The 15,934-nt window shown below is 37.2% G+C and overlaps 2 protein-coding genes across 13 annotated transcripts in view; both read right to left on the minus strand.

Annotated features, from left to right (window-relative positions):
* The window catches only part of ADGRL3 (adhesion G protein-coupled receptor L3), a 923,733-nt gene that overhangs the window by 584,184 nt on the left and 323,615 nt on the right, over window positions 1–15,934 (minus strand). The window lies entirely within an intron of this gene.
* LOC122696545 (dual specificity mitogen-activated protein kinase kinase 4-like) lies at window positions 8,635–12,218 on the minus strand. The gene is given in 1 exon segment (XM_043906660.1): window positions 8,635–12,218. A coding segment is annotated over 1 exon segment (1,092 nt). The 5' UTR covers window positions 12,139–12,218; the 3' UTR covers window positions 8,635–11,046.

The following is a 15,934-nucleotide window of genomic DNA, read 5'->3' on the forward strand; positions in this document are numbered from 1 at the left end:
AAATTAAGTTCCAGGGTTTGCTGGAGAAATAAAAAAACATGATTATCTTTTCTCTAGCAAAAGTTTAAAAATATCATACCAATGCAGATAGTAATACAGTTGACAGTGGTAAAAAGGTATTTGCATAGCTGGGAACAATAAACTTTAAAAGTCAACTTAGATGCTAGAGTCATATCAAGCCGTAGAATGGGTTTAGAAGGCTGAATGGGGAGGGTGGGGAGTCTTAACACTACTTCTCTGAAAACAATGACGGTCACTGAATAACCGACTTAATTAAAAGTAAACCCTAGAATAAAAAAGCTAAAAGAACTGAGGTAGTGATATCAGATTCATTCTATTACAATTCCTTCAGGCACACAAGGAAAAAAAAAAATTACACATCTAGTTACAGCTTCTTTGAAGACTTTCCAAAACCAAGTGGAATGCAGGGGAAGCTAAATCTCATTATGAGCTAGATGCTAAGATCCGAGTTTCACTGTGGTTTAGTTATCATGACTAGTCAGTCCCATTCAACTCTTCCATATAAACAGTTTGACTTTAAACCCTTGATATTCACATTTAAAAAAAAAAAGATCATTATGTATCTTTTCAAAAGAAGTTTAAACAAGTATTGATAAGAAAGATATTACTATAAAATAGTGGATTTAAAAAAAAATGTGTAACAAATAAGGTCTAAAAATAATTCCTTTAGAACCTCCTAACATAAAGATATCTATATATTTTACATGCCTTGTTCTTGAGATTATGAAAGAAATGTAGTGCCCTTTAAGAGTATACAGATATCTTTGCTATGCTTCATTCCTTGCAGTTAGTGTATCAGTAGTAACCAGGCAGGAGGAAAATTAGAGGTTTTGAAATTATCTCATCTCAGTAGGGTGCACCTGGATAGGTCTCAAATTAAACATCTTCCTTAATGGCCCGTTATGGAGTATCAATTCCTGAAATACCCAAAGGGAGTCAGGGACCATTAATGCTAAGGAAGAGTTTCTAAGGTTGTAGCATATGATGCAATATTTATGCTGTAACTTTAACATGACTGAGAGTTTATTTAAATATACACTTAATGGTTTTAAAATCAATAGCTACCATAGTCTGGTTTAATATAACACCAAAACACAGATTAAAAACTTGAATGCATCAATACACTTTTCTATTAATACTTTGATGATTTAGCATTTACAGGTAGCTATCAAATTATGAAACATGTCATTTTACAAAACTCAACTTTTAAGACAGCTGCTTGTACCTCAAAGTATATTTTTCATGGGGAAAAATATTATATCTAAACTATATTTAATCTCTATAATAAAATATGTATAATTTAGTAGAAATAATAATCTCATTATAACATCTATTCTTCAGGAGTTATAAAACAAGTATATGATGGAGCTATGGGTATTGCTCCTGAAGGTAAAGAAATTTATTTTCACATCAGCAACATTTCCTCAACTTCCAGGGTTTAACTAGTAGGCAAAACAGTCAACAGGAATTAAACAAAATCAGAATGAAATCATCTTTATGTTCCATTCATCATATTTCTAGCCCTATCACTATAGAAGCTGACCTGAGCAACATTGGGAAAAACTAAAAAGCAATTACATCTGGGAATCAGTAACTGACAGTCTGGGAAAGAAAATGTCAAGGAAAAGAAATATATTGAAAATTTCCTAGTGGTAGTACCTCAACAGAGAAGGAAACCCTAAACAGGTTTCACTAATGTCCTTAAATACAGAATAATAAAGGATGTATTTAGAGAGAAAAAAAAAATCAATGTAAGTCAGGTCCTGTTAAGATTCCCATAATTAAAGAATTTTATAACATAACTTATTATACTTAGTCATTAATACACTAATTTATTGATTCATATATATGTAACACATAATTTATATAAATGTCATATAATATTAATACAATGATAACATATAATCTTTTATCATATTCATTTTTATTCAGTAAATATTGTGATTTAAGTAACCTAATAAAACAGAATGCATATGAATAGATGAAACAAAGTGAAAGTGAAGTTGCTCAGTCCTGTCTGACTCTTTGGGACCCCATGGACTGTAGCCTACCAGGCTCCTCAGTCCACGGGATTTTCCAGGCAAGAGTACTGGACAGTTATCATTCAAATAGTCAATTTCTAACTCTCAGTGCACTTTCTATATATCTGGAATATTTTATAATGTTAAAAATAAGTGTCATCTTAAATTATAATAATGTCAAGAATTTTCACTTAAAAAATTAAACTGAATGACTCCTAAAGATGTCTACACAAATAACAGCACACATTTTCTGATGTAGAAAGATAATTAAACCAATTAAATATGGTGATTTAATTAAGACAACTGGTAAAAACAAAGGAACAAAAAAAACAGTCTTATTTATTGGGAAGAATAACCAAGTTGTTGTTGTTGTTGAAAAAAATAGTCCCATTAAGAACTGTGAAAATGCATGAAGATCAAGCCACACAAACCATACACATCTCACCTCGAAGTCCTTACACTCCATCCTCTGGTTGTCTATACTTTTCAAAGTGTTGAAAATCTACACACATCAATGAAATCAAATGAAATTTGAGCAAGATACTCTTTTACATACAGTGACTGTTTTTTATTTCCCATTAGATAAGAGGATGCTATAGAATTACTTCTAAGTTATATTTAACTGAGTTTAGGCTAAAAGTAATCCATTCTAGAAACTATGCAACTGAGAAAGCATAAGGAAACAAAACTTGAAAAGGAGCAGTACAAAAGTGGCTGCCTGAAATTATTGTGACAAAGAGTACTATTTAATATAAATGCCTGTAAGAAGCTTGCCTCATATAATTTGACTTTCTTAATAATTAAGATTTCTAAAATGACTTAATGGCTTCTATTTATTTAAAGATACTGCAGTTTTGATTCCCTAGAAAAAGCTCTTCTCCCCGCCTTTGGTAAAAATATCTTTGAGTTATGTAGTTTAAAAATCACATTGACTCTTCAGTACATAAATCATTTCTTTCTTCAGTCTTTTCTCTGCAGAACGGGGATGATTCACAAGGACAATTCAGGAACACCTAGGTTCTAAAATAACCAAAATTGGCAAATTGTACAAAAAAGATATATAGTATCATTGTTCAACACTTGGCTCTAGCTAGAAATATAGTAAAGAAACACAGATCAACTGTGATGGAAAATCCATCAGAAACAACAAAACTGGCAGATTACTATACACAGTAATATCTGGACCTATTTAACCAACATTTTATTTAACTATTCTTCTAATATAATTCATAGTGAAGGCAGATAAAGAGCCAAAGTACATGATTTTCTACCGTGGAAACTGCTGAGGCATCATTAGGTTAAAAATATTTTTTGAAACAATAACTATATTTGCACTAACTTTGGAGCAGTTAAAATTTTGTGATTTAGAATAATTACAAAACTTTATTTTTTAGAAACAATGATTATCTATGTTATCTGGCTTTTTTTTCCCCTAGTACATCTATGATTACTGAATAAGACATAGCTGAAAGTACCCAAAAGACTATTTCTTCATGTTGTGGAGACACTGATTTACCTTTCAAGAATATTAAAAAAAAAAAAAAATAAGGTATGCTCTGAAATATCTCAGAAACTTGCATTTCCAAAGAAACATAGTCTTGCTTTTAGGAATATGTACTATAGCAATAATTTTTAATGTTATTCATGAAACATAACATAGTTTAAACACAAAGCTTATAGCCCTAACTTTTTTTCCCCTAAACCTCTTAAAATAAAAGGCAGATAATTATTTTTCTTTGTAAAGCAATAAGATTATTTAGTCAAATAAAATAATGGCCTTTTGAAAAGGGTCTCTTCTTTCTTTTTTCTTTATGATGTCTTATTTATTACCTTTAATGAAAATGTATACTTTAGTATCTGATTCTTCTAATTACAAAATAAATGAGTTAGAAGGATGAAATGTACAGACTGGGTAACATAGTCAATAACAATTCAGTATCTTTGTATGGGGACAAAGGTAGTCAAAAGACACAAAGTTCCAGTTATAAGATAAATGAATAGTAGAGATATAATGCACAATCAATATAATTAACTCTGTTGTATTTATCTGTGAAAGTTATCAACAGAGTAAATCCTAAGAGTTCTCACTGCAAAAAAAAATAAATAAATAAAAACTTGTTTTAAATATTATACCAGTATAAGGCAATAGATGTTCACTAAATTTATTGTGGCATGAACCCATTCATTTCATATAAAATAAAATCATTATATATATAAATGATATATATATACATCATAATATACATAATTTTTATATATTTATACAAAATTTATATATATATAAAATCATTATGCTATACAACTTAAACTAATACTCAGTTGTATATCAATTTTAACTAATAAAACAGGAAGAAAAAAAAACAGATTATACACCCTCAACACAGAGATCAAATTTCCAACATTCACTGGATTATGGAGAAAGTAAGGGAATTCCAGAAAAACATCTACTTCTGCTTCATTGACTACTCTAAAGACTTTGTGTGGATGACAACGAACAAGGAAAGTTCTTAAAGAGATTGGAACACCAGATCACCTTATCTGTCTCCTGAGAAATCTGTATGCTGGTTAAGAAGCAAGAGTTAGAACCAGAAATAGAACTATCTAGTTCAAAAATGGGAACGGAGCATGACAAGCCTGTATATTGTCACCCTCCTTATTTACCTTCTTTGCAGAGTACATCATGCAAAATTGCCAGGCTGGATAAATCACAAGCTGGAATCAAGATTGTAGGGAGACATATTAACAACCTCAGATGCAGATGATATCACTCTCATATCAGAAAGTGAAGAGGAACTAAAGAACCTGTTAATGAGGGTGAAAGAGAAGAGTGGAAAAGCTAGCTTAAAATTCAACATTCAAAAAACTAAGATCATAGCATCCAGTCCAATCACCTCATGGTAAATAAAAGGAGAAAGAGTGAAAGCAATGACAGAGTTTATTTTCTTCGGCTCCAAAATCACTGTGGATGGTGACTACAGCCATGAAATTAAGACGCTTGCTCTGTAGAAGGAAAGCTATGACAAACCAGGGCAGTGTATTAAAAAGCAGAGATAACACTTTGCCAACAAAAGTCCATACAGTCAAAGCTATGGTTGTTTTGTTGTTTTTTTAATTTTTCCAGTACTCATGTACTGATGTGAGGGTTAGATCATAAAGAAGGTTCAGTACTGAAGAATTCATAGTTTTGAACTGTGGTGCTACAGAAGACTCTTGAGAGTCCCTTGGACAGCAAGGAGATCAAACCAGTCCACCCTAAAGGAAATCAGTCCTAAATATTCATTGGAAGGACCGTTGCTGAAGCTGAAACTCCAATACTTTGGCCAGCTGATGCCCAGAACTGACTCCTTAGGAAAAAAAATTGAAACCCTGATGCTGGGAAAGATTGAAAACAGGAGAAGGGGAAGACAGAAGATGAGGTGGCTGGATGACATCACTGACTGGATGGATATGAGTTTGAGCAAGCTCCGGGAGTTGTAATGGACAGGGAAGCCTGGATGCTGCAGTCCAGGGGTCACAAAGAGTTGCCCATAACTTTGCAACTGAACTGAAATGAAAGGAAATCAACCTTGAATATTCATTGGAAGGACTGATGCTGAATCTCCAATACTTTGGCCATCTGATGCGGAGAGACTACTCTGGAAAGGACCCTGATGCTGGGAAAGATTGAGGGTAAGAGGAGAAACAGGTGACAGAATGAAATGGTTGGATGACATCACTGACTCAATGGATATGAGTTTGATCAAACTCAGTGCAATAGTGAAGGACGGGAAAGCCTGGGGTGCTGCAGCCCATGGGGCCACAAAGAGCTGGACAAGGTTCAGCGACTGAACACCAATAACAACAAAGCATGGATAGTTGGTTTATACGGAGGTATTTGTGTTTTATTAATTTTTTTCTAACAGAAACATTTCAATCTGTTTGGGAGCCTGGTGTCAAAAAAGAAAAAAATTATTTGTGAATCAAGATGTCAAAAAGGCATTTCTTTGACAATCTTGTATAGAGTTAATCTGCCCATAACTAAGATAAAAAAAAAAAAAAAAGGAAAAACTTCACCAGTTCAGCTGAAGTATAGCAACAAATATTAACCAATCAATCGAACAGTGAAAAGACAATGAATATTTCCTATTGGACCCATGGTATAGAAATAAAAGAGCATTTTTACAGTGTATCCATACATTTTCTACACCATTGAAATATTACCTGAAATAATTATATTATTATTTCATATGAACATAAAACATACACATATGTACATTCACAGGCACCTTTAAAAATCTTAGATGGAAATGGATGTATTATTACAAGTTAGTACTTAAGGGAAAATTTGCTGAATATTGCCAGTAAACATCCAATGTAAAACAATTTCACCATCCAAATCCAAGACAAAGATACAGAAATGATTCACTTCATCTCAAACAGAAAAGAGTCAAATAGCCCCACACTGGATTTCTTAAATATTAAAGATTCAGAAATGAAAATACATAGCAGAGACAGGATGGCATTGTGGAGAACCTCAGTATTCCCTGGGACTAAAACAGTTAATGGAAAAGTTTCTTTGAATTCTAAGGAGCATTGAAAAATACATTTCAGATATCATTAAACCAAAAGCATCCATTAGCTCCTCTCAGACATGACCCCACAAGTTTCCTTCTTTTTTTCTTCATCTTTTACTTTGCTGACTTACAGTGGTCTAGCCGACAAAGCAAAGGCTCACTAACCCCATTACCAGAATCATCCTGGGATACAAATACATGTCTCAGTGTGAGTGTGTGTATCTTAAAAATTAGCCAGAAGACACAAAATTACCTGGAAAGAAATACAGCATTAATCCTTTTAGCATAGTGTTAATCTGAGATACCTATACAAATTACTCTGATAAGGATCAACAATTTATTGGTTTGGGGAGATCATATTCCAAGTGAAGTAATTATTATTCTATGCTCTATTCTCAAAGAAAATTTATATGGAAATAAAAATGAAACATATGACACTTAAGATACTCTATGGAGAAATTAACTAGAAATTATTTTATATATTTAAAAAGTACAAACTCCATATTTGGGTAATTTTGGTGTGTCAGAACAAAGGAAAACTCTTGCAATCATCTTCTTCAAGCCTTTTTAAAGAAGAGAAACGTAATGAATTAAACATTAAAAGTCAATGAGCTTTTATACACTTTGTGCCAAAATATAGTTTTTAAATTAATAAAGATAAAGAGAAATTATAAGAGTAAGAGAGAAAGTAGTAACTCAAACACAAAATATATTTCAAAATAATTATTAATTGAAGTATAGTGGATTTAAAATGCTGTATTACTTTAAGGTGAACAGCAAAGTGAATCAATTTTATACACACACACACACACACACACACACAAACACACCCACCAATCCCCCCCCACCCGCCACATCTATCTATTCTTTTTGAAATTCTTTCCCATGATAGGTTATTACTAGATACTGAATATAGGTTCCTGTGCAATACAGTAGGTCCTTGTTGTTTATTTTATATACAGTAGTATGTATGCACAAACTTTTAAATCTCCTAAGCCAAGTGAGAAAGAGATAATGTTATAAACTTCCCTAAGCTCTCTGCATCCTTCCCCTATACACACTTCTTAGTACTGAAATACATTTACCAAGAAAATATAAATACAGTAGGAATAGATTTCTGTTTACAATAAGCTAAAGTGAGAGTGAAATTTGCTCAGTCTTGTCCAAGACTCTTTGAGATCCCATGTACTATACAGTCCATGGAATTCTCCCAGCCAGAATACTAGAGTGGGTAGCCTTTCTCTTTCTAGGGCATCTTCCCAACCCAGGAATTGACCCCAGTTCTCCTGCCTGGTGGGGAGATTCTTCACCAGCTGAGCTACCAGGGAAGCCAAGAAGACTGGAGTGGGTCGCCTATCCCTTCTCCAGGGGAATCTTCCCAACCCAGGAATCCAACTCAGGTCATTACTGGAGTCTTCTTTATCAACTGAGCTATCAGGGAAGCTAAGGAGCTAAAGGGTATAGTTCAAATTCTTGATTCCACATATTTTTGTACCAAGTAGTTTTGTTCAGAGAATTAAATGGTTCTTGTAACATTAATGATTTTACAAAGAAAAAAAAATTCAGGCTTTTTTGGTTCAACTCTTTTTGATAATTATTGATGTGGATCATTACCTCTTTAAATAAAGTAAATGTTACTGCAGCTTATTAGTAACAAAACATGAATGGCCACCAAGCCAATGCTTGACCATACTAATAGAAAAATTCTGACCATGAATACTCTAACATAATAATGAGGAATTTCATTAATGTCTCTAATGCAGTTGACTTTTTTGATTTTATACTATTTTTATGGGATTCCCAAGTGGCTCTTGATAAAAAAAAAAAAAATCTGCCTGCCAATGTAGGAGAAGATCCTCTGGAGAAGGAAATGGCAACCCACTCCAGTATTCATGCCTGGGAAACACCATGGCTAGAAGAGCCTGGCAGGTTACAGTCCGTGGGATCTCAAGAGTCGAGCACGCATGTACATGGAGACCCACACTGTAGTTGAAACTAGATAAATTGAACAAAAAATTATTGAAAAGCTATAAAAGATTTTTTTTTTTTCATCATCACATCCTAGATTTATTACAACTGACCTGCAGACAAGAGAAGAGAACTATTACATCGACACTTCGATTCCATGGATACATCTTAAATAGAGGGAGAATTCAAACAAGAATACAGGATAAACTATTCCCAAGCTCCAGGAAGCAGTCATGTGACTGAGCTGCACTTTTTACAGACAAATAAGGCAGTAGCCCTTCACATCAGCTTTCCGACAGTTTTTATACAATATGCTTCTGTGGTACAGGAGAGAAATAACCAGAGCTCACAATGTACAGTTCTTACACTATTGTCACAGTGTGTGAACACTGTACACCCTTTTGTTTTCATAAAGATACACTGTAATAAACTCCTTGCCCTTGAGTTTATAGTTTATAATAATCTATGATTAATACACTAAAATTGCCTTTTTTATGTGGTCGTCCACATGAGAGAACAGTCAGATCAGCTCCTGACGGTCAGCACTGTGTTCCTCTCCATCTGCATATGGCAAAGTGACCCCACGTGGAGTCCTCCTAGGTCCCTGGGAGCCGTGGGGATGGGGGGCGATGGCTTGGCGTGATCAGGGGCAGGCGCTGCGGGGCTTCCCCTCCAAGGCTGGGAAATCTGGGGTTTCCGATGCCACGGGGGAGAAAACAGGAAGATCAGGCAAGTGGACCAAAGCGAGAAACCACTGGTGAATTCAGAAATTGACAGGATGTAACTGTAAACAGCACCATTCTCCCTTTGTTGTTGAAAAGTGTCTGTGACCGTCACCTGGGAGGAGACGCAGCGACACCCACCGCTGTTTGGTTCCGTCACAGCATCTGCCGCGTCTCAGACCTCGGCCGGTTTACGCTCCAGTGGGCGTGAGCTGCTCACGGCGCTGCTGGACAGACCTGACCATCACACCTACGCGGGGCGTCCGGGGGGGCTGGAGGGAGACCATGGAGACCCAGCTCACGGGGAAGGGAGGAAGGACAGCAGAAGATGCAGATTTCAACAGCCTCCTAGAACTATTCTGGTGTTCTTTGGGGGTTTTTTGGTTTTAGGGTTGTTTTTTGTAGAATTCCAATCCTAAGAAATGTGGTGACCTGCTAGTGTCTTGTAGGTGAGGAACTCATGTAAAAGAAATCCTCCTCTGGTCAAGTGTTATCTCTAAAAGAGATGCTCTTCCATCACCCGCCACATCAGCTGGGCCCCACCTTCTCAGCCTTTTAAACTTGAGATCATGTGATACACTGGAGGCTGTACAAATCCTTGGTAAAGAACATCCCTGGTAATCATGAAGGTTTCCATTATAGGGAAAAAGGCGAGATACTGGATCAAGCAAAAGTCACGTAGGGGCAACAGACCACAGATGTGGGGAAAGAGACGCAGAAGCTGCAGACCCGGACCAGTCATGTCGCACAGCTGAGACCTGGTCTTTCGCTGCCTAAAAGACATCTTTATCTGATCAGTCAAGGCACACTGCTACCAGCTACTTCTCCCCGTCAGTGAGTTACAGAGGCTAGAGCATCAGGCTTGGGACCAGGGGAAATACATAGCTGCTACGAGTTGTTCCAGACAGGATTCTAGGATTAAAAACATCTGTAAACTTTGCCCTCTGTATTCTTCCCTTCTCAGCCCGGGTGGTTTGTGGCAGGTGAACATCCAATTGGCAGCACACCGAACTCGGAGAATCAGCACCTTCTCTGACGCGTGGCAGACTCCTGTCTCCCCGATGGAGGGCAGGGGACTGGGGGTGGGGGCGGGGGAGAAAAGAACACATTCTGTCCCGTCTGGGCATTTTCACGTTCTCCTCTCTGAACGCAGCACGGTTTTTGGTAAAGATAAACGTGCTCTAATTTAACGTGATATTTCAAACAGGGAATTTGGCTGAGCACATGGATCCCCAAGCGTGGACAGTGACTGTCAAACAACAAAAGGTCCAATCAGTCAACCTATTGCACTTGGTGAAGAAAGTCTACCCCTCCTCCGGCTCCCAGCTCCGGAAGGCAAGGTGTCTCGCTGGCCGCGCCCGCTGCGCGCTCCAGCCCAGAGCCTGCATTCAGACACAGCGCGGCCGCCACCGCGTCCATCCAGCATTCGGAAGCCTGACGAAACACCCTTCCAGCAGCTGCGTCTCCAGGCTTCGAGTCTAGAAATGAGTTTACAATGTGGTCTCATCACAGTCAGCAAGCTGATCGTACTGACATCCGGGTTCACGGGAGAGCGGGCGAGGCCTCTGGCCCGCGCTGACGCTGCGCGGGCGCGCAGGGCCGCGCGTTCGGGGTGGCGGGAGTATACAGACCGGATGAAAGAACACCAGTCACGGTGTGCGCGGTGTCTGGCGAGCAACAGAAACACTGTGGTGGGGGTGAAGGTTCTGGAAGTCTTGCTTCCTCTCAGCCCTTTGTCTAGAGTCTGACGGAGCGGCGACATCAATCGACATACATGGGGGAGCTCGGAGTGGCTGGCATCTGATCCAGGATTTTACACACATAGCATGCGACCTCGACAGCGCGCTCCTCATACATCAAAATAAAGGGGTGTTTCAGGAGTTCTTTATACTTTGGCCTTTTGGATTCATCCTTCGTAAGGCACAAGTTGACAAAGTTGATGAAACTTGGGGAGAACTCCCTTTCCTCAGAGTTACTCAGTTGTGGTGGATCCCCTTTCACGACTTGCGTTAGTTGATCAAATACGCTATTCCACTTTGGATAAGGAAATCGGCCAGTGGCCAATTCGTACAATGTGATCCCCAGACTCCAGACATCAGATCGGACATCGTAGCCTTGTCGTGATGCACTTGGGTCTATTCTTTCAGGTGCCATGTAGGGCCTGCAGCCAGCATCTCTCGTCTTGGCGATCGAGTCTACAAGCTGTCCACTGATGCCAAAGTCACAGAGTTTAATATTTCCACTTCTGTCCAGAAGAATATTGGAAGGTTTGATATCTCTGTGAATGATTTTCAAGTTTTCTTTTAAGTGGTTTAGTGCTTTCACAGTTGCTAAAGTGATTTTGCCTAAAATTTCTTCTGGAATAACATCATCTAATACACTATATACATATTTGTAAAACTTATCAAACGAGGTAGACATGAGTTCCATACAGATCCAACAGTCACCCTCTCGGAAGAGCGCGCCCTAGAACTGAACAATGTACGGGCAGTCACTGCTCCGCATCACTACATCCAAATCCATGAGGAGCTGCTTCTGCTCTTTTTCATCCACTGTCGACCGGATTCTTTTAACTGCCATTATTTGCCCACTTGGTTTGTGGACCATTTTGTTGACAGAACCGTAAGCTCCTCGTCCAATCTCTCCGAGGTCTTTCAAGTCCTCTGCAGTGAAATCCCAGTGCTGCTCAGGGGAGATCTTCAGTTTTCCTGACGACTCAATGCTGTGGGTTCTCAGTCTCTCTATGTGTGGGTTTTGAACTCCTGCAGGATTGGGATTCAGAGTAAACCTTGCTGTAGATTTGAAAGGTGGATTTGCAAAATTCAACTTCAGTGCTTTGCGTTTACCCTGCATGCTGCTGACGGCCGGGTGGCCGGGCGCCGGGGACCCCGCGGGGCCCGGGGTGCCGCTGCCGCCCCCGGAGCCACCGCCGCCGCCGCTCAAAGATTTTTAAAATTAGGTATCAGACATATTACAGTACACTTTTTTTTTCAAGCTACAAAGATTTAGTGCATTATCTTTTCATTTATTTCTATATATGTCATTTTTTTTTTTCCGCATGAGCTGAGTTCAAGTTTTTGCTTAATAAATAAATAAAATGGGAAGTAGGAGGTGGGGCTGAAATTCCCTAGAAGCAATAATCACTCTTAAATAATATTGATATGCAAGGATATTTGTTGAATACTTGATTATGTTAATGAAGGTTTTCAAATACTTAATACAGAAAGGAATTCACCAGAAGATAGAAGAGTAGCTATTGCACAACAGAAAATCTGACATATAAATATAATGATAAATATTAGGACCCTTATGACCCAAACTGAACACAGCTCAAAAAATGCCCCTGGGCCAAGACTGACTGTGATGCTGCCAGATTTTTCTGATAAGCCATTTAATCTTTTGAGTAAAGTCTAAATTCTTAACTAAAATTCTTGTGTAACATCTTGTGTGTTTTGAAATTAAGGCTGTCATTATTTTTTTCATCATTACACAGTCTACATATTTGCTTCAATGTGAATAGGATGATGTCTATAGATTTCAATACTAAACACACATAGTCTGTAAATCTACTGAGGTAATAGAATTTAGGAACTTCACTTATCCCTGATTTAACATTCTTGAATTGAAGTTTAAATCCCTGAAATATTATCAAGGCTTCTGAGGAATCTCCATGGTTGCAGCAGTTAACATAAGATCTTGGCAGGTATTTTGACAAAACAAAGAAAATGTAAGATCTGTTTTATGAATATTAATCAAAACCTATATTTGGTAGTCATAATTCATCACAGTTTCAAAAAATCAGAGTGGCTTTGCTAACATTTCCCAAATCTAACTTTAAAATATAACTTTATAGAAAAAAATCTTGCCATTAGCACTAACTCTTTCTTACGTACTTCAAAAAAGATCTAGTACCATGGGGACCAAGCAGGACTGACAGAAAAGAAACTATAAATCTATGTCACTTTTAGAAATGAGCCCTGAATTCAATCATAACGAACCGTGTTCTTTTTCTCTAAGCTAAAGTAACATAGCAGTGCTGTTAACAGTATCCCAATTTATTTTACCTCCTTCAGGTTCCAATAAAAAATGCTTACAATTTCATGATTCAAATATCATGATCTTTTACACAGAGAATCAAGGGACCCATTGACATGTGACATGCAATAGATACTGCTATAGAACAAATCAATAGTAAACAAAGAAGCACAAGAAAATGCCCCAGCTTGTGAAAATTCTCTTCAAAATGTTCAATCAGAGCACATTGAGAAGATATTTATTTTACATTTTTCCATCGCATTCTAATATAGTTTGTTAGATTAGCCTAAAGTAGTTGGATTGTTATTAAGCACACATGTTCTTTAGTGAGAAAATAATCATTTCAAATAAAATGTAACTTTGTACAATTGGAAAACAGTGACATAATGAAAGTTGGACAGCAATTTATATTAATTTAATCAGCAACAAAATCCTGCAGGGAAAAATAGATTTATCTTTGGAGGAGATACATTACATTTGAATAAATAGATGAAGTATAATAGCACTCGAGTGAAATAAATTTATGCTTTAGATACTAAACAGCAGGTAATTCCTTATCACTATAGCTTTGAGATAGGCAGGGCTTTCCTGTTAATAAATCTATTACAGTATTGATGAAGTTAATATACTCATTATGATTTAGGGTGAAAAAACTGTAAAAATAACACAATGAGGACATTTCTCATTTTTTTGCTTAATTTTGCTATTTGAAATGTTCTCACTCTTCCTTCTTGTTACAGGTTCTCCTTGAAAAAAAAAATTATCAGCATCTAAGGTCAATGATCACCTGACTGCCTCTTGAGAAACCTATATGCGGTCAGGAAGCAACAGTTAGAACTGGACATGGAACAACAGACTGGTTCCAAATAGGGAAAGGAGTATGTTAAGGCTGTATATTGTCACACTGTTTATTTAGCTTATATGCAGAGTACATCATGAGAAATCCTGGGCTGGAAGAAGCACAAGCTGGAATCAAGATTGCCAGGAGAAATATCAATAACCTCAGAAATGCAGATGACACCACCCTTATGGCAGAAAGTGAAGAGGAACTAAAAAGTCTCTTGATGAAAGTGAAAGAGGAGAGTGAAAATTTTGACTTAAAGCTCAACATTCAGAAAACTAAGATCATGGCATCTGGTTCCATCACTTAATGGCAAATAGATGGGGAAACAGTGGAAGCAGTGTCAGACTTTACTTTTTGGAGCTCCAAAATCACTGCAGATGGTGATTGCAGCCATGAAATTAAAAGACGCTTACTCCGTGGAAGAAAAGTTATGACCAACCTAGGTAGCATATTAAAAAACAGAGACATTACTTTGCCAACAAAGGCCCATCTAGTCCAGGCTATAGTTTTTCCAGTGGTCATGTATGGATGTGAGAGTTGGACTGTGAAGAAAGCTAAGCGCCAAAGAATTGATGCTTTTGAACTGTGGTGTTGGAGAAGACTCTTGAGAGTCCCTTAGACTGCAAGGAGATCCAACCAGTCCATCCTAAAGGAAATCAGTCCTGAGTGTTCATTGGAAGGACTGATGCTGAAGCTGAAACTCCAGTACTTTGGCTACCTCATGTGAAGAGCTGACTCATTGGAAAAGACCCTGATGCTGGGAGAGATTGGGGATGACAGGAGGAGAAGGGGATGACAGAGGATGAGATGGCTGGATGGCATCACTGACTCAATGGACATGAGTTTGAGCAAACTCCGGGAGTTTGTGAAGGACATGGAAGCCTAGCATGCTGTGATTCATGGGGTCGCGAAGAGTTGGACACGACTGAGCGACTGAACTGAACTGAACTGAAGGTCAATGATATAACTTCGTTTCCTATGAATTTAGCAACTAATAATATTCAATAAAGACTTTGTGTTCAACAAATAATGTAAATAAGCCATCTCTGTGTCCCAAAATTACTATTTACCATAACATTCACTGATATTTCTTTTTTCTTTTTTTGGTTACGTGTCCTTAACTTTTAGAACATCCTATGGAAAAACAAAGCCTGCCATAGAAAAGACTCAAATTAATTGTTTTCACTGTCATTCACAAAAGATAACATAGGATCTTCAAATTATTTTCTTTCCCTTAGTTAAAAGTTATTCATATAAGACAGTTGTACCTAAATGCCAAGATTACATTCTTAATATTTCCAAGGGATTTGCACAACATTCTTATTGTACATCAGAATCCTAACATTTTTTATTGTACACTAGAACTTGAGCCTTGCAGATTATTCTGTCTGCTTGCTGTACTGTAAAATTAAAGATTCAGGATCAGCTCCATAATCATCAATATTAATAATACATTCATTAATCTTGTCCATTGCAAAGTAAATCTCACTTCTATAATATTTACAAATCTCTTTCCCTGTGAAGTTTTTTCTGACAAATTCATAAAAATTTCTATTCACAACTGTATCACAAAGTCAAGAATACTTTACTATTCTCATTTGTTCACGTATATGTGTCTCTTCCTAGAGAACAGGCCTAAAAGTACATGGTTATATTTAATTCATTTCTACATTTGCATCAACTAGCACAAAGCTTGGCATGTAATAGAAGGTGAATAAATTTCTGCTTCACTAATGTGTAATAGAATTAAGCCAATGATTAAAGTTTCAG

The sequence above is a fragment of the Cervus elaphus genome, chromosome 6, assembly GCF_910594005.1.
Source record: "Cervus elaphus chromosome 6, mCerEla1.1, whole genome shotgun sequence".
In the NCBI taxonomy this organism is placed as follows: Eukaryota; Metazoa; Chordata; class Mammalia; order Artiodactyla; family Cervidae; genus Cervus; species Cervus elaphus.